The sequence below is a fragment of the Ranitomeya imitator genome, chromosome 2 (assembly GCF_032444005.1).
Source record: "Ranitomeya imitator isolate aRanImi1 chromosome 2, aRanImi1.pri, whole genome shotgun sequence".
Classification (NCBI taxonomy): Eukaryota; Metazoa; Chordata; class Amphibia; order Anura; family Dendrobatidae; genus Ranitomeya; species Ranitomeya imitator.
This window is the reverse complement of record NC_091283.1, coordinates 736,965,012-736,992,906: the sequence shown is the minus strand read 5'-3', so window position 1 is coordinate 736,992,906 and position 27,895 is coordinate 736,965,012. Positions and strand designations below refer to the sequence as shown.

Below are 27,895 nucleotides of genomic sequence, written 5' to 3'. Positions count from 1 at the left end.
CAAGCAAACACTATTGCTTTGTAAGGCCAGTCTCACACGTCCAGATAATTCCGGTACCGGAAAAATCGGTACCGGAATTATCCGTGTCCGTGTGTCCGTGAGCTCACGTAGGCCATCCGTGTGGCACACGTGTGCCGCCCGTGTGCCGACTGGGTACCACACGGACCGTGCATGAGACAGCGCTAGAGATAAGCGCTGTCCCCTGCATCTGGTGCTGAAACCGCCATTCATATCTTCTCTCCGGCAGCGTTCGCTGAATAGAAGATATGAAAAATCCTTTTTTTTTTTTTTTCGTGTTTAAAATAAAGATCCTTGTCCCCACCCCCCTCCCACCTGCTGTGCGCCCCCCGCTGTTAATAAAATACTCACCCGGCTCCCTCGCAGCGTCCTGTCCTCGCCGCAGCTTCTCCTGTATGAGCGGTCACGTGGTGCCGACCATTACAGTGATGAATATGTGGCTCCACCCCTCCACACTTAAGCACTTTATTACTTTCTGCAATTTTGCACGGCTTTTTTTGTGTGTGACCTCCACCCATTGCTATTTTCATTGTTTATATATTGTTTTTGTATATTTTTTATATATACATTTTTTAAACTTTTTTTTGGCACAATGACACAAGAATTTCAGGGAATTGCCTATATTCCTTAAAGGGGAATCATTACCTTGCACATGCCCATTGGTGGCACTTATATGAATTTTGTTTTTGGGTTTACTTTTTTTATATTTCCTGTCCTGATTCGCACAACAGTCTATTTTATTTTTTTTTTAAATTCTGTATTGCTACTATTAGTTAATAAAGATATTATTTTATAATCCAGTTTGGTCTCCCTGGTGCATCCATAATACTGGTGTTTGAGTTTGTTTCTGGTCATGAGTGGTTTCCACTTTTCTTTCTTGTTTTAACACCTAGGGCAATCACTACTATTATTATATATTAATCTTATTTTTTTTTTAAATCTTCTATAGTTTTATATTGTTCCTTGGTGATTCAACTGTATCTACCTTTGCTTTGCTAAAGCCTATAAATTTAAAGGGCAGGAATGATCCAACACTAAAAACAGCCAATGACTGACAGAACATACAAAAAGCAACGCCATGTTGTGGCTGGTGGGCATACTAAAAATTGAGGTGCCTAGTGCACAATTTGCCCAATTTTTTTATGTCTACTAGCCACAGCACAGCATACCTTTTTATGTACAGGTGCTGGTCACAAAATTAGAATATCGTCAAAAGTTAATTTATTTCTTTTCTTCAATAAAAAAAGTCAAACTCATATATTATAGAGTCATTACAAAAAGAGATCTATTTCAAGTGTTTATTTCTGTTAATGTTGATGACTATGGCTTACAGCCAATGAAAACCTAAAAGTCATTATCTCAGTAAATTAGAATACTTTATAACACCAGCTTTAAAAATGAGTTTACAATCCGAAATGTTGGCCTACTGAAATGTATCTTCAGTAAATGCACTCAATACTCGGTCGGGGCTCCTTTTGCATCAATTACTGCAAGAGTGGTGGCATGGCATGGAGGTGATCAGCCTGTGGCTCTGCTGAGGGGTTATAGAAGTCCAGGTTGCTTTGATAGCAGCCTCCAGCTTGTCTGCATTGTTGAGTCTTGCGTCTCTCATCTTCTTTTTGAAACAAGTATTGGCATTTCAGGCAGTGTGGACAGGTGCCAAGTCCTGCTGAAGAATGAAATTTCCATCTCCAAAAAGCTTGTCGGCAGAGGAAAGAATGAAGTGCTCTAAAATATCCTGGTAGACGGCTGCGCTGACTGGTCTTGATAAAATATAGTGGACATACACCAGCAGATGACATGGCTCCCCAAGCCATCACTGATTGTGGAAACGTCACACTAGACCTCTAGCAGCTTGGATTGTGGCCTCTCCACTCTTCCTCCAGACTCTAGGACCTTGATTTCCAAATGAAATGCAAAATTTACTTTCATCTAAAAACAACACCTTGGACCACTGAGCAACAGTCCAGATCTTTTTCTCCTTGGCCCAGGTAAGATGCTTCTGGCGTTGTCTATTGGTCATGAGTGGCTGGACCCAAGGAATGCGATGCTTGTAGCCCATGTCCTGGATACATCTGTGTGTGGTGGCTCGTGAAGCAATGACTCCAGCAGCAGTCCACTCCTTGTGAATCTCCCCCTAATTTTTTAATGGCCTTTTCTTAACAATCCTTTCAAGGCTGCGGTTATCCCGATTTCTTGTGCACTTTTTTCTACCACACTTTTTCCTTCCACTCAATTGTTCATTAATATGATTGGATACAGCACTCTGTGAACAGCCAGCTTCTTTAGCAATGACTTTTTGTGGCTTACCCTCCTTGTGGAGTGTGTCAATGACTGCCTTAAATAGATCACTCTGTTGTAATGACTCTAAATAATATACGAGTTTCACTTTTTGTATGGAAGAACTGAAATAAATTAACTTTTTGATGGTATTTTCATTTTGTGAGAAGCACCTGTATTTATTGCAGTTGCAGGAGCTTGCACCTGTTCACATTTAATCGTGTTAGTCAGTACAAACATTGGGTGTAATGAATGCGTCCATATTTGACTGAGCACTCCTCTCATTAGTTCACGGCTAATCAGCGTCAGATCCTACCCGCTCTTTAAATTTGTCGACCTTGGCCCAAGAGATAAATCTAACAGTGTAGGTTCTTGTCAAAATAAAGTATGTCTTGCTGTGGCTGTCGCGCATGCATGAATTACTGTAACTAATTTGTGCACCAAGTATGTCAACTTTATAAGTATTGAAGAACTTTAGAGAGACAGGATAAAATGCACACAATAGGACAGTATCGTTTAAAAAGAACACGACTGAGGGGGTGGTTGCACCTACCTGGTGGTGTTGTGTGAATAAATAACACCTGTTTAAGTGTGAACATACTCTGCTTCTCCCATGGCTGCAGTACATATCTTCCAGATGTGTATATATCATAATGAAGAGTTTCACGTTTGGGCGGGAAATGAACAACCTTTGAGCTTCAGATAAGGTTTTTATTAGTACCATCGTGTTTCATTGTTGTACCAGCACCTTTCTCATTGTTAAAAAAAAAATGACTAGTGATTTCCCACAGCGCAACCCATCTAATATGAAACTCTCCATTTTGGTAAACTTTACAAGTATTGTCTATATGGTAGTAATGCAACTCAAAATTCACAGTTTGCATAAATCTTTGTGCTTACAATGTAGCTGATTTTTCGCATGATTTTTTGATTAACTGCTAATATTTGTTTTTTGGGGGGGGCTTTCTGACATTACATACAAAATTAGCATTATAGAAAATGCAAGAACAGTAAAAATGTATTATGCACATTATCATGATGTAAAAGTACAATTGTCAGGCAAAATAATTTGTAAACCCTTATGTATATATTACATACTAGATGGTGGCCTGATTCTAACGCATTGGGTATTCTAGAATATGCATGTCCTCCTAGTATATTGCCCAGCCATGTAGTATATTGCCCAGCCATGTAGTATATTTCCCAGCCACGTAGTATATTGCCCAGAAACGTAGTATACAGCACAGAGCATATTGCCTAGCCACGTAGTATATTGCCCAGTTACGTAGTATATTGCCCAGGTACGTAGTATATTGCCCAGCGACGTAGTATACAGCAACCACGTAGTATATTGCCCAGTTAGGTAGTATATTGCCCAGACACGTACTATATTGCCCAGCTACATAGCATATTGGCCAGTCACATAGTATATTGCCCAGACACATAGTATATTGCCCAGCGACGTAGTATACAGCACAGAGCATATTGCCCCAGCCATGTAGTATATTGCCCAGTTTCGTAGTATATTGCCCAGTTACGTAGTATATTGCCCAGTGACATAGTATACAGCACAAAGCCACGTAGTATATTGCACAGCGACGTAGTATACAGCACAGAGCCACGTAGTATATTGCCCAGCTACGTAGTATATTGCCCAGCCACGTATGTCACAGGTTAAAAAATAAAAAATAAACATATACTCACCTTCCGATCCGAGGGCCCCTTGTAGTTCTATCGCCAGCTTCCGGTCCCAGGGTGTGATGACGTCGCGGTCACATGACCGTGACGTCATGGCAGGTCCTTCTCACGTAGGCGTGCAGGACCTGTGATGATGTCGCGGTCACATGACCGTGACATTATGGATGGTCCTTCTCGCGCAGGCGCACAGGACCTGTGATGACGTCGGGGTCACATGACCGTGACATCATGGAAGGTCCTTGTCGCATACAATCCTTAGCACCGGAACGTTGCGAAGAGTGGGAAAGGTGCCGGATGGTGAGTATATGATGATTTTTTATTTTTTTAATTATTTTTAAAATTAGATCTTTTACTATTGACACTGCATAGGCACCATCAATAGTAAAATCTTGGTCACACAGGGTTAATAGCGGTAGTAACGGAGTGAGTTACCCGTGGCATAACGCGGTCCGTTACCACTAGCATTAACCCTGTGTGAGCGGTAACTGCTGGGAGTATGGAGCGGGCGGTGAGCACCTGACTGCAGGGAAGTAGGGAAGGACTAATCGGACTGTGGCCGTCGCTGATTGGTCGCGGCAGCCATAACAGGCAGCTGGCGAGACCAATCAGCAACTTGGATTCCATGACAGACAAAGGCCACGACCAATGAATATCCGTGACAGACAGAAGGACAGACAGACAGAAAGACGGAAGTGACCCTTAGACAATTATATAGTAGATACCAATATGCACTAGCATCAAAGGTGAAACTGAGCAAGTACACAACTGGATTGGAATTATTGTTGCACTTATGAAAAACACCCATGTCATATGTATGAAGAAATGACCTGCCTCTTCACATTCAATAACTAGATTTACCAGAAATGACTAACTTTAAATCCAGAGTCCATGAGTTGGACAGCATTTTAAGGCAGAACATATCCTTATAGTTTATGTATAAGATCTATCGGAAATATCATATGTCAGTTTCATTATAGAAACGACTGCTGGCTGACATCATAGTTTGGCTTCATGTGTATCTTACGTTCATGTGATATTGTTTGTATTATAAAAGCATGACAAAAACCATGTCTGTTATAGCTTAGTTGTATAGGATGGGTCATGCTTGGAGAAAAATGAAAGATACTCTTAAATGTAGATTAAATTGTTGAAGGGCACCATATTACCGATACAAATACAGGTTCAGACCCCAGTTTGGAGTGGTAATGGCTAAGGTTGTATGGATACAGTATACTGATGAACAGCCACTGCGACACCCAGGATTGATGATGGGGTGGCTGTTTATTAGTATATTTGCACATAGATAAAGCTTATATAGGATGCCAGATATTGCTTGGATCTTTATAAGGTTTGCGATCCTCATCGATGGTACTTATAGGCATGCGAGTCCCTAAATTAACACTACCACATGTGGGCATCACTTATAGCTTATAAGGTAGTATGGTCAGCACACAAAACATTATAGCTTCATTGATGAAAGCATTTCACACCAGGGTAATCACCACTATAAGGCATTATCACTTATCAGCATACCATTGAGGACTGGTATTCGAAACTGTTGTTGTATTACAAAGTATTATTTTTTTGTGATTTCAAGTATTTTTGATCCCGCTTTCTAGGACATTATTTACAGGGGTCAGCAGAATAGTTCACAATGGATTTCTAATGAAAGTTGGCATATTGTTATTACATTTTAACATCTCTTATCCATAAAATATTTTGGCTGCAGTTTAACTCAGAACCTGTACTATGAAACATGGAGTAAATCTTTGTAAACTTACCAACAGGCGTGTCTTCATTAATTAGCAAGTATGTATCAAAGAAGTAATTTAAGAAAAATGGTAGTCTGTTGTAAGCCAAACCTGAAAAATAAAGAACAACAAATGTTATTAGTAATAAAAATAAACAGTTTAAATATTTGTTTCCCCACAAATGACCTTCCATTTAAAGGCGACTGTACAATGGATGAGCATAACCCAAACAGAAATTTGTTGGCGTAGAAGCCAAAAATCTAATGTGTATAATTGCCAGATGCCAGGGAAAAGACAGCTTGGGAATGTTGAATTTTAACACTACTGATCTCTTTACTCTAAGGGAGCTTTCACATTGCATTTAGTGGCCCTGTAGGGGTACACGTCTGAACTTCCATCGCAAAACAGGGTTCGTACTTATGCACCGGCGGAGCCATAGACTGTCATGGTGATGGCAGAGCAAAAGTCCGCTCACCACTCTTCTGTGTATTGTTTTGGGGAGTGTATGTCTAAATGAGGCAGGCACTCAGATGTATTAGCCTGCGTAATGTGTCTGCCTCCAGCGGGGAAAATAAGTATTGGATACACTGCCAACTTTGCAAGTTTTCCCACCTACAAGGAATGGAGAGGTCTGTAATTGTTATCGTAAGTACATTTCAACTGTGACAGACAGGATCTAAAAATAAAAACAGAAAATCACATTGTATGATTTTTAGATACTTAAATGTAATTTTACTGCATGAAATAAGTATTTGCTCACCTACCAACCGATGAGAATTGTGACTCTCACAGACCTGTTAGTTTTTCTTTAAGAAGCCCTCATACTCTGCACTCATTAACTGTATTCATTACACCAGTTTTAAATCATTACCTGTATAAAAGACAATTATCCACAGACTCAATCACACTCCAACCTCTCCACCTTGGCCAAGACCAAAGAGCTGTTTAAGAACAATGACCTGGACAAGGTTGGGATGAGCTTCAGGACAAAAGGCAAGCAGCTTGGTGAGAAGCCAACAACTGTTGGCACAATTATTAGGAAATGGAAGAAAAACAAGATGACTGTCAATCTTCCTCATTCTGGGGCTCCATGTAAGATTTCACCCCGTTGGGTAAGGATGATTCTGAGAAAAGTCAGAAATCAGCCCAGAACTACATAGGAGGACATGGTCAGTGACCCGAAAAGAGCTGGGACCACATTCTCAAACATTACCATTAGTAATACACTAAGTTGTCATGGATTCAAATCATGCAAGGCATTCAAGGTCACCCTGCTCACGCCAGCACTTGTCCAGGCCCATTAGAAGTTCATCAATGACCATCTGGATGATGGGAGAAAGTCATGTGGTCAGATGAGACCAAAATAGAACTTTTTGATATCAACTCCTATTTCCATGTTTGGAGGAAGAAGAAGGATGAGTACAACCATAAGAGCACCATCACAAATGTGAAGCATGGCGGGGTAAACATCACACTTTCTGCAAAGGGAACAGGACGACTGCACCATAATGAAGGGAGAATGGATGGGGTCATGTATCGAGAGATTTTGGCCAAAAACCTCCACCCCTCAGTAACAGCACTGAAGATGGGTTGTGGCTGGGTCTTCCTGCATGATAAAGGCCCAAAACACACAGCCAGGGCAACTAAGGAGTGGTTCCGTAACAAACATTTCAAGTGGCTTAGCCAGTCTCCAGACCTGAACCCAATAGAAAATCTTTGGAAGGAACTAAAACTCAACATTGCCCAGCAACAGCCCCGAAACCTGAAAGATCTGGAGAAGATCTGTATGGAGGAGTGGGCCAAAATCACTACTGCAGTGTGCGCAAACTTGGACAAGAACTACAGGATACGTCTGACCTCTGCAATTGCAAACAAAAGTTTCTGTGCCAAATATTAAGTTGCTTTTTATTGTATCAAATACATATTTCATTCAATAAAATGCAAATTAATTATATAAAAATCATACAATGTGATTTTCTGATTTTCTGAATTTTTCTTTAAGATTCTGTCTCTCACAGTTGAAATGTACCTATGATAAAAATCACAGACCTCTCGATTCTTTGTAGGTAGGAAAGCTTGCAAAATCGACAGTGTATCAAATAATTATTCTCTCCACTGTAACTCCGGATCCTATTTTACTGAGGGATTGGATGCATGCCCCGATGGGACCAGCGAATGTGACCCTAGACGCAATGTGAAAGTACCCTAAGAAGAGATAAGCTTCAAGCAGTCATGACTGTTAGTCACTCCCTTCTTCCTATTGCGCACACAGCTTGTCCCTTTCCCCCAGTAGTTCATTAGACCCAATTCCATCTTCTTAGAGAATGCATTTAATGTATCTATATCTCTATCCAGAACATTATTTAAACCCCACATAACTAAAACATGTTTACTGCATCTTCCATGTGACATGTTAAAAAGATATAACACCCTGACTTGGCTAAATTTTGTTATTCTACTGTACACTAAAGTGCATGAGCGAAGAAATTTTAGTGAATTTGTTGAAAATAAAAATAAAATGTGTCTTCAACTGAGCTGTGATTGTATTCAGACATTTTATATAGATATATAATGGATGGAAATATATCCATTCAATATGCTTAAAGTTGCAACTTCTTTTAACCCCTTTCTGACATTGGGTGTACATTTACACCAATGTCAGACTCCCTCCCTTTGATGTGGGCTCTGGCAGTGAGCCCACATCTTTCCCGATACATGTTAGCTGTTTTCAATGGCTGACATGCGCACGAAATAGCAGCGGGTGGAATAGCGATCCACCTTCGGCTATTGACCCATTAAATGCCATTGTCAAACACTGACAGTGGCATTTAACATGCATGCGTGCCAGAAATCCACCCACCAGTGATTCCCGTCACGTGATCGCGGGTCACCGGTGGATTGGCATGACAACCAGAGGTCTCAACCCAGTGGTCGGCACTCATAGCAAGTGAGCAATTCTACTACATACAGGTGATCTGACCATCGCCTGTATGTAGCAGAGTCGGTCGGGCTATGGCGCCTTCCAGTCTCCTATGGAGACTATTGAAGCATGCCAAAAGTAAAAAAAATAAGAAAAACATATATATATATATATATATATATGTATACATATATATATATATATATATATAAAATTAAAGTTCAAATCGCCCCCCCTTTCACCCCATTCAAAATAACACAATAAAAACATACACATATTTGGTATCACTGTATTCAGAATCATCCGCACTATGAATAAATAAAAAGGATTAACCTGATCGTTAACCCCTTTACCCCCAAGGGTGGTTTGCACGTGAATGACCAGGCCAATTTTTACAATTCTGACCACTGTCCCTTTATGAGGTTATAACTCCGAAACGCTTCAACGGATCCTGGTGATTCTGACATTGTTTTCTCGTGACATATTGTACTTCATGATAGTGGTAAAATTTCTTTGATAGTACCTGCGTTTATTTGTGAAAAAAACGGAAATTTGGCGAAAATTTTGAAAATTTCGCAATTTTCAAACTTTGAATTTTTATGCAATTAAATCACAGAGATATGTCACACAAAATACTTAATAAGTAACATTTCCCACATGTCTCCTTTACATCAGCACAATTTTGGAACCAATTTTTTTTTTTGTTAGGGAGTTATAAGGGTTAAAAGTTGACCAGCAATTTCTCATTTTTACAACACCATTTTTTTTTTAGGGACCACGTCTCATTTGAAGTCATTTTGAGGGGTCTATATGATAGAAAATGCCCAAGTGTGACACCATTCTAAAAACTGCACCCCTCAAGGTGCTCAAAACCACATTCAAGAAATTTATTAACCCTTCAGGTGTTTAATAGGAATTTTTGGAATGTTTAAATAAAAATGAACATTTAACTTTTTTACACAAAAAATTTACTTCAGCTCCAATTTGTTTTATTTTTCCAAGGGTAAGAGAAGAAATTGGACCTCAAAAGTTGTTGTCCAATTTGTCCTGAGTACGCCGATACCCCATATGTGGCAGTAAACCACTGTTTGGGCGCATGGGAGAGCTCGGAAGGGAAGGAGCGCAGTTTGACTTTTCAATGCAAAATTGACAGAAATTGAGATGGGACGCCATGTTGCGTTTGGAGAGCCACTGATGTGCCTAAACATTGAAACCCCCCACAAGTGACACCATTTTGGAAAGTAGACCCCCTAAGGAACTTATCTAGAGGTGTGGTGAGCACTTTGACCCACCAAGTGCTTCACAGAAGTTTATAATGCAGAACCGTAAAAATAAAAAATCATATTTTTTCACAAAAATTATATTTTTGCCCCCAATTTTTTATTTTTCCAAGGGTAAGAGAAGAAATTGGACCTCAAAAGTTGTTGTCCAATTTGTCCCGAGTACGCTGATACCCCATATGTGGCAGTAAACCACTGTTTGGGCGCATGGGAGAGCTTGGAAGGGAAGGAGCGCCGTTTGACTTTTCAATGCAAAATTGACAGGAATTGAGATGGGACGCCATGTTGCGTTTGGAGAGCCACTGATGTGCCTAAACATTGAAACCCCCCACAAGTGACACCATTTTGGAAAGTAGACCCCCTAAGGAACTTATCTGGATGTGTGGTGAGCACTTTGACCCACCAAGGGCTTCACAGAAGTTTATAATGCAGAGCCATAAAAATAAAACAAAATTTTTTTCCCACAAAAATTATTTTTTAGCCCCCAGTTTTGTATTTTCCCTAGGGTAACAGGAGAAATTGGACCCCAAAAGTTGTTGTCCAATTTGTCCTGAGTACGCTGATACCCCATATGTGGGGGGGAACCACCGTTTGGGCGCATGGGAGGGTTCGGAAGGGAAGGAGCGCCATTTGGAATGCAGACTTAGATGGAATGGTCTGCAGGCGTCACATTGCGTTTGCAGAGCCCCTAATGTACCTAAACAGTAGAAACCCCCCACAAGTGACACCATTTTGGAAAGTAGACCCCCTAAGGAACTCATCTTGATGTGTTGTGAGAGCTTTGAACCCCCAAGTATTTCACTACAGTTTATAACGCAGAGCCATGCAAATAAAAAATATTTTTTTTTCCACAAAAATTATATTTTAGCCCCCAGTTTTGTATTTTTCCAAGGTTAGCAGGAGAAATTGGACCCTAAATGTTGTTGTCCAATTTGTCCTGAGTACGCTGATACCCGATATGTGGGGGGGAACCACCGTTTGGGCGCATGGGAGGGCTCGGAAGGGAAGGAGCATCATTTGGAATGCAGACTTAGATGGATTGGTCTGCAGGCGTCACATTGCGTTTGCAGAGCCCCTAATGTACCTAAACAGTAGAAACCCCCCACAAGTGACCCCATATTGGAAACTAGACCCCTCAATGAACTTATCTAGATGTGTTGTGAGAACTTTGAACCCCCAAGTGTTTCACTACAGTTTATAACGCAGAGCCGTGAAAATAAAAAATCTTTTTGTTTTCCCACAAAAATTATTTTTTAGCCCACAGTTTTGTATTTTCCCAAGGGTAACAGGAGAAATTGGTCCACAAAAGTTGTTGTCCAATTTGTCCTGAGTACGCTGATACCCCATATGTTGGGGTAAACCCCTGTTTGGGCACACAGGAGAGCTCGGAAGGGAAGGAGCACTGTTTTACTTTTTCAACGCAGAATTGGCTGGAATTGAGATCGGACGCCATGTCGTGTTTGGAGAGCCCCTGATGTGCCGAAACAGTGGAAACCCCCCAATTATAACTGAAACCCTAATCTAAACACACCCCTAACCCTAATTCCAACGGTAACCCTAACCACACCTCTAACCCTGACACACCCCTAACCCTAATCCCAACCCTATTCCCAACTGTAAATGTAATCTAAACCCTAACCCTAACTTTAGCCCCAACCCTAACTGTAGCCCCAACCCTAACCCTAGCCCTAACCCTAGCCCTAACCCTAGCCCTAACCCTAACCCTAGCCCTAACCCTAGCCCTAACCCTAGCCCTAACCCTAACCCTAGCCCTAACCCTAGCCCTAACCCTAGCCCTAGCCCTAGCCCTAACCCTAGCCCTAACCCTAGCCCTAACCCTAACCCTAGCCCTAACCCTAGCCCTAACCCTAGCCCTAACCCTAGCCCTAACCCTAGCCCTAGCCCTAACCCTAGCCCTAACCCTAGCCCTAGCCCTAACCCTAGCCCTAACCCTAGCCCTAACCCTAGCCCTAATGGGAAAATGGAAATAAATACATTTTTTTTTATTTTTCCCTAACTAAGGGGGTGATGAAGGGGGGTTTGATTTACTTTTATAGCGAGTTTTTTAGCGGATTTTTATGATTGGCAGCAGTCACACACTGAAAGACCCTTTTTATTGCAAAAAATATTTTTTGCAATACCACATTTTGAGAGCTATAATTTTTCCATATTTTGGTCCACAGAGTCATGTGAGGTCTTGTTTTTTGCGGGACGAGTTGACGTTTTTATTGAAAACATTTTTGGGCACGTGACATTTTTTTATCGCTTTTTATTCCGATTTTTGTGAGGAAGAATGACCAAAAGCCAGCTATTCATGAATTTCTATTGGGGGAGGCGTTTATACCGTTCCGCGTTTGGTAAAATTGATGAATCAGTTTTATTCTTCGGGTCAGTACGATTACAGCGATACCTCATTTATATCATTTTTTTATGGTTTGGTGCTTTTATACGATAAAAACTATTTTACAGAAAAAATAATAATTTTTGCATCGCTTTATTCTCAGGACTATAACTTTTTTATTTTTTTGCTGATGATGCTGTATGGCGGCTCTTTTTTTGCGGGACAATATGACGCTTTCAGCGGTACCATGGTTATTTATATCTGTCCTTTTGATCGCGTGTTATTCCACTTTTTGTTCGGCGGTAGGATAATAAAGCGTTGTTTTTTGCCTCGTTTTTTTTTTTTTTTTCTTACGGTGTTTACTGAAGGGGTTAACTAGTGGGAAAGTTTTATAGGTCGGGTCGTTACGGACGCGGCGATACTAAATATGTGTACTTTTATTGTTTTTTTTTTTTTATTTAGATGAAGAAATGTATTTATGGGAATAATATTTTTTTTTTTTTTTCATTATTTTGGAATATTTTTTTTTATTTTTTTTACACATTTGGAAAATTTTTTTTTTACTTTTTTACTTTGTCCCAGGGGGGGACATCACAGATCAGTGATCTGACAGTTTGCACAGCACTCTGTCAGATCACTGATCTGACATGCAGCGCTGCAGGCTTCACAGTGCCTGCTCTGAGCAGGCTCTGTGAAGCCACCTCCCTCCCTGCAGGACCCGGATCCGCGGCCATCTTGGATCCGGGGCTCGAGCAGGGAGGGAGGTGAGGAGACCCTCGCAGCAACGCGATCACATCGCGTTGCTGCGGGGGGCTCAGGGAAGCCCGCAGGGAGCCCCCTCCCTGCGCGGTGCTTCCCTGCACCGCCGGCACATCGCGATCATCTTTGATCGCGGTGTGCCAGGGGTTAATGTGCCGGGGGCGGTCCGTGACCGCTCCTGGCACATAGTGCCGGATGTCAGCTGCGATAAGCAGCTGACACCCGGCCGCGATCGGCCGCGCTCCCCCCGTGAGCGCGGCCGATCGGCTATGACGTACTATCCCGTCCAGGGTCAGATAAGCCCAGGGCACCTCGACGGGATAGTACGTCTAAGGTCACAGAGGGGTTAAACCGCGTAGCAAGAAAAAAGTCAAAATGCCAGAATTATGTTTTTTTATTGTCATCACATTGCATTAACCCCTTTCTGCCACTGGACGTACTATTCCATCCATGTGGGGTGGGCCCTAATTCCCAAGGACAGAATAGTATGTCCAGAGGGATCAGCCGCGCTCACGGGGGGAGCACGGCCGATCGCAGCCGGGTGTCAGCTGACTATCACAGCTGACATCCGGCACTATGTGCCAGGAGTGGTCACGGACCGCCCCCGGCAAATTAACCCCCGGCACACTGCGATTAAACATGATCGCAGTGTTCCGGCAGTATAGGGAAGCATCGCGCAGGGAGGGGGCTCCCTGCGGGCTTCCCTGAGACCCCCGGAGCAACGCGATGTGATCGCATTGCTGCGAGGGTCTCTTACCTCCTCCTCCTCCCTGCAGCAGGCCCGGATCCAAAATGGCCACGGCATCTGGATCCTGCAGGGAGTTGACTTCACAGCGCCTGCTCAGAGCAGGCGTCGGGAAGCCTCACTGCTCTGCATGTCAGATTGCTGATCTGACACAGTGCGCAGCAAAGTGTCAGATCAGCGATCTTACACTATAACATGATGCCTCCACCCCCCCCCCCTCCTGGGGCAATGTTATAGTGTAAAAAAAAAATTTAACATGTGTAAAAAAAAAAAAAAAAAAACAATTCCTAAAAAAATTCCTAAAAAAATATATTGTTCCTATAAATACATTTCTTTATCTAAAAAAAAACAATAAAAGTACACATATTTAGTATCACCGCATCCGTAGCAGCCCGACCTATAAAACTGTCCCACTAGTTAACCTGTTCAGTGAATACAGTAAAAAAAAAAAAAAAACGAGGCAAAAAACACTTTATTATCATATCGCCAAATAAAAAGTGGAATAACACGCGATCAAAAAGATGGATGTAAATAACCATGGTACCACTGAAAATGTCATCTTGTCCCGCAAAAATTGAGCCACCATACAGTGTCATCAAATAAAAAATAAAAAGTTATTGTCCTCAGAATAAAGCGATGCAAAAATAATTATTTTTTTCTTTAAAATAGTTTTTATCGTATAAAAGCGGCAAAACACAAAAAAAGATATAAATGAGGTATCGCTGTAATCGTACTAACCCGAAGAATAAAACTGCTTTATCCATTTTACCAAACTCGGAACGGTATAAACGCCTCCCCCAAAAGAAATTCATGAATAGCTGGTTTTTGGTCATTCTGCCTCACAAAAATCGGAATAAAAAGCGATCAAAAAATGTCACGTGCCTGAAAATGTTACCATTAAATACGTCAACTCGTCCCGCAAAAAACAAGACCTCACATTACTCTGTGGACCCAAATATGGAGAAATTAAAGCTCTCAAAATGTTGTAACGCAAAAAATATTTTTTGCAATAAAAAGAGTCTTTCAGTGTGTGACGGCTGCCAATCATAAAAATCCGCTAAAAAATCCTCTATAAAAGTAAATCAACCCCCCCTTCATTGCCCCCTTAGTTAGGGAAAAATAAAAAAATTAAAAAAATGTATTTATTTCCATTTTCCCATTTGGGTTAGGGCTAGGGTTAGGGTTAGGGTTCGGTCTAGGGCTAGGGTTAGGGTTAGGGTTGGGGCTAGGGTTAAGGCTACAGTTAGGGTTGGGGCTAAAGTTAGGATTAGGGTTTCAGTTATAATTGGGGGTTTCCACTGTTTAGGCAATTTTATTTATTTTTTTATAACAAAGTTTGGAATTTTTTTGCCACTTAGATAAAAAAAAACTAGACATGTTTGGTGTCTATGAACACATAATGACCTGGAGAATCATAATGGCAGGTCAGTTTTACCATCTAGTGAACCTAGTAAAAAATCCAAACAAAAAATAGTATGGGATTGCACTTTTTTTTTGCAATTTCACCACACTTGGAGTTTTTTTTCCCATTTTCAAGTACACAACATGGTAAAACCAATGGTGTCATTCAAAACTATAACTCATTCCGCAAAAAACAAGCTCTCAAATGGCCATTTTGACCAAAAAATAAAAAAAGTTATGACTCTGGCAAGAAGGGGAGCAAAAAATGAAAATGCAAATCCAAAATTACCTCTGGTTGTTAAGGGGTTAAAGGAGTTGTCCACTACTTGTGAATTCAGGAAAGGGAACATACTCAATGTAAAGCCAGTGTCAGTGAGGGCTGGTGCGCGGTTACAGCTCCCGCTCTATATACTTAGAGCCGTGACTGAACAAGCCCTGCCCCTATGAATGTTGGATTTGGCTACGTGCAAGCGCCAGACAGCTTCTTAATGCTGTTAATCTGCAGATTAACCCTATATCTGCATGTTAACAGCATTATTCCTGGTGACAGGTTTCCTTTAACATGATGCCAGGAAGAAGCGCAACAAGTAGGACACACTGATTACACATAAAAATTAAACATAGTAAAAGCTTTATTGATTTAGGTATCAAACAAGTTTAATTTAGAAGTTATTAACTCTAATGCATGAGAATTGCAAAGTCGAAAAATGATCAGGTTTCACCAACAAAAGGAAACACTGACCTTGGAAACAATGACCATATGGGGTTAAAATGAGTTTGATTCTATTTCCATTTTCCGTTACTCATTTCCTACAGCAGAAAAAAAAAGACAATACCCAAACACCTGAAACACAGACTATTACCGCTTTGGTTGTTCGACTGCTCAAGAATACAATTATTATTTTAACTCATGATTAATACCTGGAGATTTCGGCATGGTTGAATGTGTTTTGCTTACTCAGCCCTTGTCTTGGCTTCTGTTTCTTGCACACAATAAAATCCCCTAGTAATTGCCTTGCTTCATTCTTGATTCTTTCTGCTCAGTTATGCAACACCATATTTACAGAATAAAACAATATCTAGTCATTCTCCACTTTCACATCTTTTTCTGAAATTCTTCTAACCGCCTATTAAGAACTAACAGCTAATGTCATTATCACGCCCACTCGAGAATAAGCGATTCGATTATACACAATGCGGCTTATGGGTTTTTATACTCTTCTATATAGTAAATCCTCAGACAAAGCTTCACAAGTAATTATTACCTTGTAGTTTAATAATTAGCTACAGATTATTTATCCTTTTGTAAATCAAACCAACTCATGTTGAAATATGGTGTGGCTAAGGAGTTTTCATCACAGGTATAAAATGCAAGTGAATAATCAATATAGGGCAACCAAACCAAGAGACATATTCAAACTTTACAGAATTTAGGGAATAACTAGAATTTTCTACACTTCTCCTTTTATGTGTCCACAAACACCGTGCCTCTTGTTTTCCCGTAATAAATTGACACACTTCAGAACTAAACTTTGGAGAAGAATGTAAAAAAATAAAAATATGCTTGACCAATTATTTGACTAGACCAAGAGAACTTTGAGTGGATTTGCAACAAGTAAAAATAACAAAAATGAACATTGTTTTGCATTCTTCCTACTTTATATACTTCAATTTTTTAATGACTCAAAGTATATAGCAATAACTTTAGATATACACCAATATGGAGATAATACTGTGGTTACTCAAATTGCCAGTAATCGGGTATTAGCTAACCTTGTAAATCTATGCTGGTTAAATGTAGTTCACATCATCTATATTTTGACTTTTATTTGCCGTTTCAAGATAAAACATATGTCTAAAATGAGTATGTCTATCCTGTTGGCAATATTGTATATCTGCTACTTGGTTGAGTTTACTCTGCTTAACTGCTGGATACATTTTGTCTCATAAACTACTGTATCACTCAGTTTTGCTTCTCTGATTCAACTTTGCTACATCACTGTCCAATGCTGCCATTCTAGTTGCCATTACTTCAACTCTGCCTCATCGGTTCTCGTGGTTCCAGTTCAGCTTTGTTTCTGTTGCCATCTTGCTTCATCTGCCTCTAATGTTTGAATTGGATCATACTGCTGTATCAAAACCCTCTGTGTTCTCTAATTTAGGTTATGTTTTTTTTAGGTGTTTATTATTCCTTTGGATCAAAAATGGCCATGTAATTTATGATATATCACTCCACAATCCTTCATATGGCTGCAGGAATCTTTAGTTTAGTAAATTGACCTAATGAATATTTTTTATGGTATACAGAGTTCAGAAAACAAATAATGTATAAATGATCATTTTTGTCTGCCATTGTCTTTGACTACAAATGATGAGGCCTATGCATCTTCTTTACCGGTCTAGTGGCGTCCTATTGTTGCTCTCATCTGTCTAGGCTGGAATAGGAAGAGTTTTAATAATTCTGTTTTAGACTATTTGCTCATTCTGCTTAAATTGAATATTAAATAGCTGCTCTTGGAAGAACAGCAGCAGTTTTAGACCCTCTTTCAAGAAAGGTACAATATTTGTCGAATAAAATTCAAGCATCAAGTCAATAACCGCTTCCCGCAAAATGACATAATTGTTAGTCTAAATTGCAAGTGCTTTTCCACAATCCGATATAAAGTTTTGTCATAGTTTTGGTGCAGGCCCAAGAGTTATGCTCATGCCATCTGCAGCAAAAGCCTGCTGCTTTGTAAAGCGTAGCTCCTGATGCATGTGCTGCCACCAAATCTACCTGCAATCCCAGCACCTTAATGGCTCAGATGCTGCTGTCAATAGTGTCAGAGGGAAGTAAGGAATTTGACAGAGGGAAATCCCTCCCTCTGTCAGGCTCTTGACACCTCTGCAACACGTTTTCCATTACAACAAGGAGGCCTGGCAATTCTCTCTGTTGGTGAAATACTGCCATCGTAAAAAAATAATGTTTTTGTGTACAAAAAAATAAATACAATGTTAAGCATAATTTAGTGCACCCCAATTTCGTCCAGTAAGATTTTAATCAATATCTCACTGAATAGAAGAACAATTTCCAAACTTTTAACTACTGTATATATTTTCAAACATTTTAACCCATAATATGAAAGTAAGGTTAATAATATAACTTTCAGTACAAAATCTACAGATTTAGTCAAAATAGTTGATGCAAAAGGGTTGACCGCAGTGATCTCAGTGAGAGCACCATTAACACCGTGAGAAAAGGTATCACAGTGCAGCGTGGGAACACAGCATCAGTGACCTGTGGTAACCTCGATGACATCTCTGCAGCAACTCATTCTACCATGGTTTTCAGCCTGCACGGTCACAATTTGGCACCGTCCAGGAAGAAAACTATTTATCCCGGACATGGAATATGTGGGACAAAACGACGGACAGGTGAGGGACATGATTTTCTACTTTTTTACAGGAGACCATGGCTTCAATTGAATGGGCGCTACCTGAGTATAATTTGTGTTTGTTATTTTTAAATAGGAAAGTAAAAATGTGTTTTTTTATGTCAAATAAAGGACTTTATTCTGGCTGTGTCTTTATTTACAATAGAACTATAGGGTTAGTAATGGATAGGTGTCTTATGGACGCCTCTCCATTACTACGCCGTGGGCTTGATATCATCGGACAACGCACAGGTGATATAAACCCAATAAATATGAACCTCACTTATCACCGCCACAGGGCAAGTGGGAAATGACGAGCAAAGAGCCATAATTGGCGCATCTAATAGATGCGACCTTTCTGGGGTGGCTGTGGGATGCTATTTTTAGGCGGGGGATGCCAATATCCATGGTCCCTTACCAGCCTGAGAATACCAACTCTCTGATGTCTGCTCTAGCTTGGATAGTTATCAAAAAAGGGGGGACCCTCAGCAGTTTTGTAAAATTATTTATTTAAATAATTTACAAGCCTTCAGCTGTCACTTTTGCCATGCTGGTTATCAAAAATACAGCGGAATCCATGTTGTTTTTGTTATTTATTAATTTATTTATTAAATTATAGAGCAGGTACCAGCTGATCAACACTCTCATCAGCTGTCACCTGCTCTCACTGTTATTAGCGGCAGCAGATGTAGAGTGATGGGAATAAGTAGTCCCAACAGCTGCCAACTGTGATCGGAGGTAAACTATTTTCTTATGGTCACAGTTGTGGGCTCATGCTGTCATCTGAAAGTGTGGGAGCTTCAGCTGTCTGACTGGCAGTAATGATCTTACCACCCATCATAAGCAATGTTTACCATGCTGTCATGTGCATGTACATCCAGGGGTTCACCAATCAATTATTTTTTTATAGTTTTCAATGTGTCCATAAAAAATATTGTCGGTCCAGAATATTTTGACAAGTTGTCCAAAAAAATAAAAAAAGTCACGTTGGCAACATTGGCCTGGGTGCTGGATGGAAAGTGATGCTCAACTTGCTTCTTAAGAATTCCTCAGATTATGAGACATACAGGACAACTGAAACACTACAACACTGTTTTTCTTCAGAAATTCGACAGAGGTTTGTTTTAGATCATTGTCATCTAGGAAAAAGTGCATGTCTACTAAGGTCACAGAGTGATGGCAGCATCTTCTCTTTCAACATAGAGCAGTGTATCTGCAAATTCCTGATCCCAGTAATTAACAGTAGGGACATCAACACCTGACACTAGCAGCACTCATGCAGCCGCATATCAGTGTGTTGGTAATTATTAATGCTGAGGGAATTTGTTTGGAAAACAATTGCCAAACATAAACTCACCACGAATATGGCACATTCGGATTCTGGATCGGAAAAAACGAGCAAAATTTTATAAAATCAGGAAAAATCGGTAACATTCGGTAAAAGAGCAGGAAAATATTTGCGTTGCCACAAAAGTATTTTCAGCACTTTAGCAACGATAATGGTGGTGTATCATGAGCGTTTGGTCCATGTTTGATGAGGGGAGGGCGTTTGCAGAGCTCAGAGGTGCGGCGTTTTTTGTAAACAGTCATTTTTTTTCCTAACTTTATGTGTGAACATTGCGGCTAGCCGATAAGGGCGCATGAAATACCCACAATGTCCTGACACAATGGCTTGCTTCATTGGCTACTGAAATCACATGTCCCACCCCATATAAATAGTGGACATGTTGTTTTAGTGCCATTTTGACACTGTAACAGAGAGGCTGCTCCTGACGCTGGCACTGTTACCAGCAAGATTTTAGCTAGTTAGTTAGGTGGTTGTATACCAGTCAGATAGTGTATCTAGCTAGTATCCAGTGTGGCTGATAAATTCAACTTACAGCACTTTTATTTTGGCCATTACTGAGGTCCACAGACAAAGCCAGCAGGGCATATGTCCTACAAGTGTGCTGTGCACTGCTTCTATTGTGCGCCATGCATGAGTACAGCATTCTAATTAATATTTTTTCACTAATTAAATGTGAAGAAGCCTGCTGTATACCAGATTTTGGCCAGTTAGCTAGGTGGTTGTACATCAGTCAGATAGTGTAGCTAGCTAGGTTCCAGCGTGCTGTTAAATTTACCTTGCAGCAATTTATTTTTTTGGCCATTACTGAGGTCCACAGACAAAGCCAGCAGGGCACATGTTCTACAAATGTTTTGTGCACTGCTTCTATTGAGCTCCATGCATGAGGATAGCATTCTAATTAGTATTTTTTCACTAGCTCAATGTGAAACAACCTGCTGTAACCTACCTTGTCATTTAGTGCTGTGGTGATATGAAACTGTCTGCAGACCTAAGGCACATTAAAAAAATATAGAATATTTCAGTTGCAAGAAGTTAGACACCCCGCCGTATCACACCTTGTCATTTTGTTGGGTTGAAATTAAGCTGTAGAGGCCTGATCCAGAGGCCACAAAAAATTCTTCTATTCCTAGTGTCGTAAAGTAGCGGACCTGACTTTAAAACAGTTTGTAGCATCTATTGTGTTTTAGAGGTCTGATCCATAGGCCACAAAATTCTTCTGTTCTTAGTGTCATACAGTAGGGGACCTGACGTGAAAATAGTTTGTAGAATCGAGTGTGTTATAGAGGTCTGATCCATAGGCCACAAAAAATTCTTCTATTCCTAGTGTCGTAAAATAGGGGACCTGACGTTAAAATAGTTTGTAGAATCGAGTGTGTTATAGAGGTCTGATCCATAGGCCACAAAAAATATTCTGTTCCTAGTGTTATACATTAGGGGACCTGACTTTAAAATAGTTTGTATAGCATCTAGTTTGTTACAGAGGCCTGATCCATAGACCACAAAACAATTCTTCTGTTCCTAGTGTCATACAGTAGGGGACCTGACTTTCAAATTTTTTGTAGCATAACTTCTTTATTATAGAGGCCTCATTGACACTCAATTCTTTTTTTCTGTAACTAACACTATACAGCACACCATATTTCAACTTGGAATTTACTGTTACTGAAATTCAGCTGTTTGCAGAGGTGGTGTAGAGGTTAAAATCTAATTTTTGTAGCAAATACTCTGCTCCTACCCCACTATCTGAGCAACATGACTTGGAAAAATTGAGGCTGTGATGGAAGAGGAATTAGTCATGGTGTTTAAGGTGTACGTGTGGTAGGTGGTAATGTTTGTGAAAGCATTAGTAAAGCAATGTCACGTCCTATGCAAACACAACTGACAACTTCTGTTACTGGACAGGCTATACCACTACCTTTCTTTGGCAGATGCACAGTGGTTCGCCTTGTAGATGATTCCCAGAAAGAGCATTTACTCGAGTGGATAGCAAGTGCAGCTTCAAGTGACCTCTCCTCCTCTTCCTCCACCTCAAAATCACACCCAGTACAGTCCACAGAGGTTGCACTCATATTCCCTTTGCTTCCCCTGCATCCCAACTCTCCAACCGTACAACTGACTGTATGGAACCACAGATGGGTGAGTCTGAAGAGCTATTCACACATTCTATGCCATGGTCATGAGAATTGTACTCAAAAGCTTCACAGAGTCAAGAGGAGGAAATCTGCACAGATGCCCACATTTTTTTTAGCTTGGATCCGGGACAGGACAAAGTAGGGTTCAAGCAGGATCCTGACCCTCATCATCAGACATTAACCCCTGTGGGGGAATGTGATTCTGATGAGGCTCACGTGGACTGTACTGTGCTGTCAGGGCAAGAAGAGGAGGAAGGAGGCTCCAAGAGCAAAGAATGTGATAAAACACAGGATGATGATGATGATAAGGTGATGATAAGGTGTCAGATCCCAGGTGGCATGAACATAGAGGTACACAGCTGAGCAGGTTATCTAAGGAGAAGACGATGAGGTTACGTTGCACAGTACGTCGCAGACAAGTAGTGAAGCAGCCATGACGAGCAATGCATCCTCAGCCACAACTGTACCTGTGACCAGCAGCATCCACAGGTCTGCAGCTTGCATGGTGGCAAGGGTTGCCTAGCCTGAGCTTTTTTTTACACTGTAAAGGATGAGCCAACTCACATAATCTGCCATCTTTGCAAAAAAAACTGAGTCGAGGTAAAAAGTGCAATAATTTGACTACTACATATATGAATCTTTACATTCGCAATCAACATGCTTTACTCTCAGAATCCCACTGCACAAAAATGCGGACCAGCGGACCTCAACAACCATCAGCCACCTCATTAATGGCATCTGCTGCTTCTACCCTGCTGTTTTTGAACGATCTCAGAGAAAGAGCACACCACAAGTTTCTCAATCCACCACATCTCCGCTTGCACCTCTCTCACGGTCCAGCAAGTTGTCTAGTTCACCGTATTCTGACCTCTCTCAGCACTGCAGCCAGCCCATGGTACCACAGCTGTGGTCACATAAAAGATTGTTTCTCCTACGCATGACAAAGCTAAGAAGTTGAACTCCACCAACTGCAATATGTTGGCCATGGAAATGCTGCCTTTCTGCCTGGTAGATACAGATGGTTTCCGAAAGCTGAAGGCTGTCGCAGTCCCCCAGTACCAATTGCCCAGTCGCCATTACTTTTCTAAGAAAGCTGTGCCTGTGCTACACCTGCATGTCACAGACAACATTACCTATTCCCTGACTAAATCTATGTTTGCCAGGGTGCATTCCACCACATACACTTGGACGAGTAAGCATGGCCAAGGGCATTACATCTTGCTGACTGGGCACTGGGTGACTCTGGTGGCTTTGGGGGGGTAGGTGCTGCTCCACAAGTCTTGGAATCCCCAAGGCTTGCAGGACAAACCTCTACATTTAACCCTTCCTCCACTGCTTCTGCCTCCCTCTCTATCTCCTCTAGGACCTCCACCTGCATCCTCAACCTCTGCCTTAATGAGACATGTGTTCCAATAGTGTGGAGCGAATCCCCACCACCTCCGTACTGCGTAGCCAGGGTTCACCACAATCAGTTAGTGTTAAAATTGATGTGCCTTGGAGATCACAGTAATACAGCTGAAGAGTTGTGGACAGCTCTCCAGGCTGGGTATGATCAATGGCTGTCTCTGCTGAACCCGCATCCAGGGAAGGCCATGTTCAATAACAATGCAAACCTGGTGACGGTCCTATGGTGAGGCAAGCTCAAACACGTGATTTACATATCTCACGTCCTCAAGGTGGTGGTGCAGAATTTTCTCCGCCACTATCCTGGCCTTGGTGAGCTGCTACAGAAAGCACGAAAGCTGTGATCTCATTTCCACCATTCGCACCCCTGGGGTCATCTACTTGCATCAATACAGAGGTCTTTGTCCATGCCAGTTAACAGGTTGATATGGGATGAGCCAACACAGTGGAATTCTACTCTGAACATGTTGCAATGACTGTGGCAGCAGCAATGAGACCTGACGCAGAATGTCATGTCATATAGCCTCGGCCAAGACAGTACAGATGTGGCGCGTATCACGTTTATGAAGTGGGCACAGATTAAGGACCTCTGCATCCTTCTGCACAGTTTCAAAAGGGCTACTAAGATGCATAGCACTGATGAAGCCGTCATCAGCATCACTATTCCAGTCATCTACAGGGTGGGCCATTTATATGGATACACCTAAATAAAATGGGAATGGTTGGTGATATCAATTTCCTGTTTGTGGCACATTAGTACATGGGAGGGGGAAAACTTTTCAAGATGGGTGGTGACTAGAGTTGAGCGACCTTGACCTTTTTAGAGTCGAGCCGGGCTTCCCGAAACCAGACTATCTCAAAAGTCGGGTCGAGTGAAATCGGCCGATTATGACGTAAAGTCGGGATCGACCGAAACACGAAACCCAATGCAAGTCAATGGGGCAGCATAGTCGGCAGTGAGTGGGGGCCAGGAAAACACCTAGAGTGCCCATTTTAATGTCAAAACCATCCATTCTTCTTAATGAAGCTTGTCAAGCGTAATTTACCTTATAATAATTGGAAGGCATTTGAAATTGGGGGTCATTTGGCTAAAGTTGTGGTGGGTAGGGCTGGTTCAAGTAATTAGTGGGCCCAGGAAATCTGGACCACGTCACGGCAGTGGAGCAGGGAGAGGTAAGTATTTCAACTTTGCAAGTGCTGTGAACCTGAGCAAGCAGGGGGGACCACTCGTTGGCATTGGCACTGGCACAGGGCCCCTCAAAGTACAGCGGTGTGTTTGCACGGCGGGGGCGCCTCCCACCGGCAGCAACACTTTTGCGTACTATGAGAGGCCCTGTGCCAGTGACGGCGCCAACTAGTATTCCTCCCCCCACCTGATGAAGGAACCTTCACTTTCATCTGCACCTTCCTCTTTGTCCCCGTGTAAGGTGGTATGGTATTGCGGGAAGAGCAACCTGACTTTCAGCAGGGTCACAATGTTGTTGTGTAGCGTGCACGGGGAATGTTGCGTTATGGGTCAATGTACCAGCAGACTCATCTATCACTGGCTGGGCAATGGGCAGGATGAGGAGGAAACACAGATATAGGCCCAAAGAATAAAGTTGGCTAAATGCAGTTCAAAATTGGTAACACAGGAATAACCAGGGGGCATTGCAGTGGAGGACAACTGGAATGAGAGGCTGACACAGAGAGTAGGCCCAAATCAGTAAGTAGTCGAAATGCAGTTTAAAATTGGCAACCGTAGTAAACAGGCGGCACAGCTTTGTTCAGTGGAGGAGAACAGCAAGGAGTGGCAGACACCAATAGAAGGCCCCAACCCAACTAGTAGGCCAAATGCAGTCTAACATTAACAACTACTTAACGAGCGCCTGAAAACGGAATTTCAGGACAGGAAACCAGGAGAACAGCAAGGAGTGGCAGACACCGATAGTAGGCCCCAAACCAACTAGTACGCCAAATGCAGTTGTTCCGTTTAACCACAATTTAATGAGAGCCTGAAGATAGAAGTTCAGGAAAGGCAACCTGGAGAACACCTTGGAGTGGAACACACCATTTCTCTACACCCCATACCCAATTTGTAGGCCTAATGCAGTGTAGTTTCCAAGAACTACTAAACGAGAGCCGGAAGATCGAAGCTCAGGAAAGGCAACCTGGAGAACACTTTGGAGTGGAACACACCATCTCTCTACACCCCATACCCAATTTGTAGGCCTAATGCAGCGTAGTTTCCAACAACTACTAAACGAGAGCATGAAGATCGAAGCATTGGCGAGGAAACCTGGGGAACACCTTGGAGTGGAACACACCATCTCTCTACACCCCATACCCAATTTGTAGGCCTAATGCAGCGTAGTTTCCAACAACTACTAAACGAGAGCCGGAAGATCGAAGCTCAGGAAAGGCAACCTGGAGAACACCTTGGAGTGGAACACACCATCTCTCTACACCCCATACCCAATTTGTAGGCCTAATGCAGCGTAGTTTCCAACAACTACTAAACGAGAGCCGGAAGATCGAAGCTCAGGAAAGGCAACCTGGAGAACACCTTGGAGTGGAACACACCATCTCTCTACACCCCATACCCAATTTGTAGGCCTAATGCAGTGTAGTTTCCAACAACTACTAAACGAGAGCCGGAAGATCGAAGCTCAGGAAAGGCAACCTGAAGAACACCTTGGAGTGGAACACACCATCTCTCTACACCCCATACCCAATTTGTAGGCCTAATGCAGCGTAGTTTCCAACAACTACTAAACGAGAGCATGAAGATCGAAGCATTGGTGAGGAAACCTGGGGAACACCTTGGAGTGGAACACACCATCTCTCTACACCCCATACCCAATTTGTAGGCCTAATGCAGCGTAGTTTCCAACAACTACTAAACGAGAGCCGGAAGATCGAAGCTCAGGAAAGGCAACCTGGAGAACACCTTGGAGTGGAAAACACCATCTCTCTACACCCCATACCCAATTTGTAGGCCTAATGCAGTGTAGTTTCCAAGAACTACTAAACGAGAGCCGGAAGATCGAAGCTCAGGAAAGGCAACCTGGAGAACACCTTGGAGTGGAACACACCATCTCTCTACACCCCATACCCAATTTGTAGGCCTAATGCAGTGTAGTTTCCAAGAACTACTAAACGAGAGCCGGAAGATCGAAGCTCAGGAAAGGCAACCTGGAGAACACCTTGGAGTGGAACACACCATCTCTTTACACCCAATACCCAATTTGTAGGCCTAATGCAGTGTAGTTTCCAAGAACTACTAAACGAGAGCCGGAAGATCGAAGCTCAGGAAAGGCAACCTGGAGAACACCTTGGAGTGGAACACACCATCTCTCTACACCCCATACCCAATTTGTAGGCCTAATGCAGTGTAGTTTCCAACAACTACTAAACGAGAGCCGGAAGATCGAAGCTCAGGAAAGGCAACCTGGAGAACACCTTGGAGTGGAACACACCATCTCTCTACACCCCATACCCAATTTGTAGGCCTAATGCAGCGTAGTTTCCAACAACTACTAAACGAGAGCATGAAGATCGAAGCATTGGCGAGGAAACCTGGGGAACACCTTGGAGTGGAACACACCATCTCTCTACACCCCATACCCAATTTGTAGGCCTAATGCAGCGTAGTTTCCAACAACTACTAAATGAGAGCCGGAAGATCGAAGCTCAGGAAATGCAACCTGGAGAACACCTTGGAGTGGAACACACCATCTCTCTACACCCCATACCCAATTTGTAGGCCTAATGCAGTGTATTTCCAAGAACTACTAAACGAGAGCCGGAAGATCGAAGCTCAGGAAAGGCAACCTGGAGAACACCTTGGAGTGGAACACACCATCTCTCTACACCCCATACCCAATTTGTAGGCCTAATGCAGCGTAGTTTCGAACAACTACTAAACGAGAGCATGAAGATCGAAGCATTGGCGAGGAAACCTGGGGAACACCTTGGAGTGGAACACACCATCTCTCTACACCCCATACCCAATTTGTAGGCCTAATGCAGCGTAGTTTCCAACAACTACTAAACGAGAGCCGGAAGATCGAAGCTCAGGAAAGGCAACCTGGAGAACACCTTGGAGTGGAACACACCATCTCTCTACACCCCATACCCAATTTGTAGGCCTAATGCAGTGTAGTTTCCAAGAACTACTAAACGAGAGCCGGAAGATCGAAGCTCAGGAAAGGCAACCTGGAGAACACCTTGGAGTGGAACACACCATCTCTCTACACCCCATACCCAATTTGTAGGCCTAATGCAGCGTAGTTTCCAACAACTACTAAACGAGAGCATGAAGATCGAAGCATTGGCGAGGAAACCTGGGGAACACCTTGGAGTGGAACACACCATCTCTCTACACCCCATACCCAATTTGTAGGCCTAATGCAGCGTAGTTTCC

General features: G+C 42.1%; 1 protein-coding gene across 1 annotated transcript in view; it reads right to left on the bottom strand.

The window, feature by feature from the left end:
* The window catches only part of CDH23 (cadherin related 23), a 1,839,731-nt gene that overhangs the window by 1,550,574 nt on the left and 261,262 nt on the right, over positions 1-27,895 (bottom strand). The window contains exon 3 of the mRNA XM_069753216.1: positions 5,778-5,858. Coding sequence (XP_069609317.1) covers positions 5,778-5,858 — 81 coding nt within the window. The remainder of the gene's footprint in view (positions 1-5,777; positions 5,859-27,895) is intronic.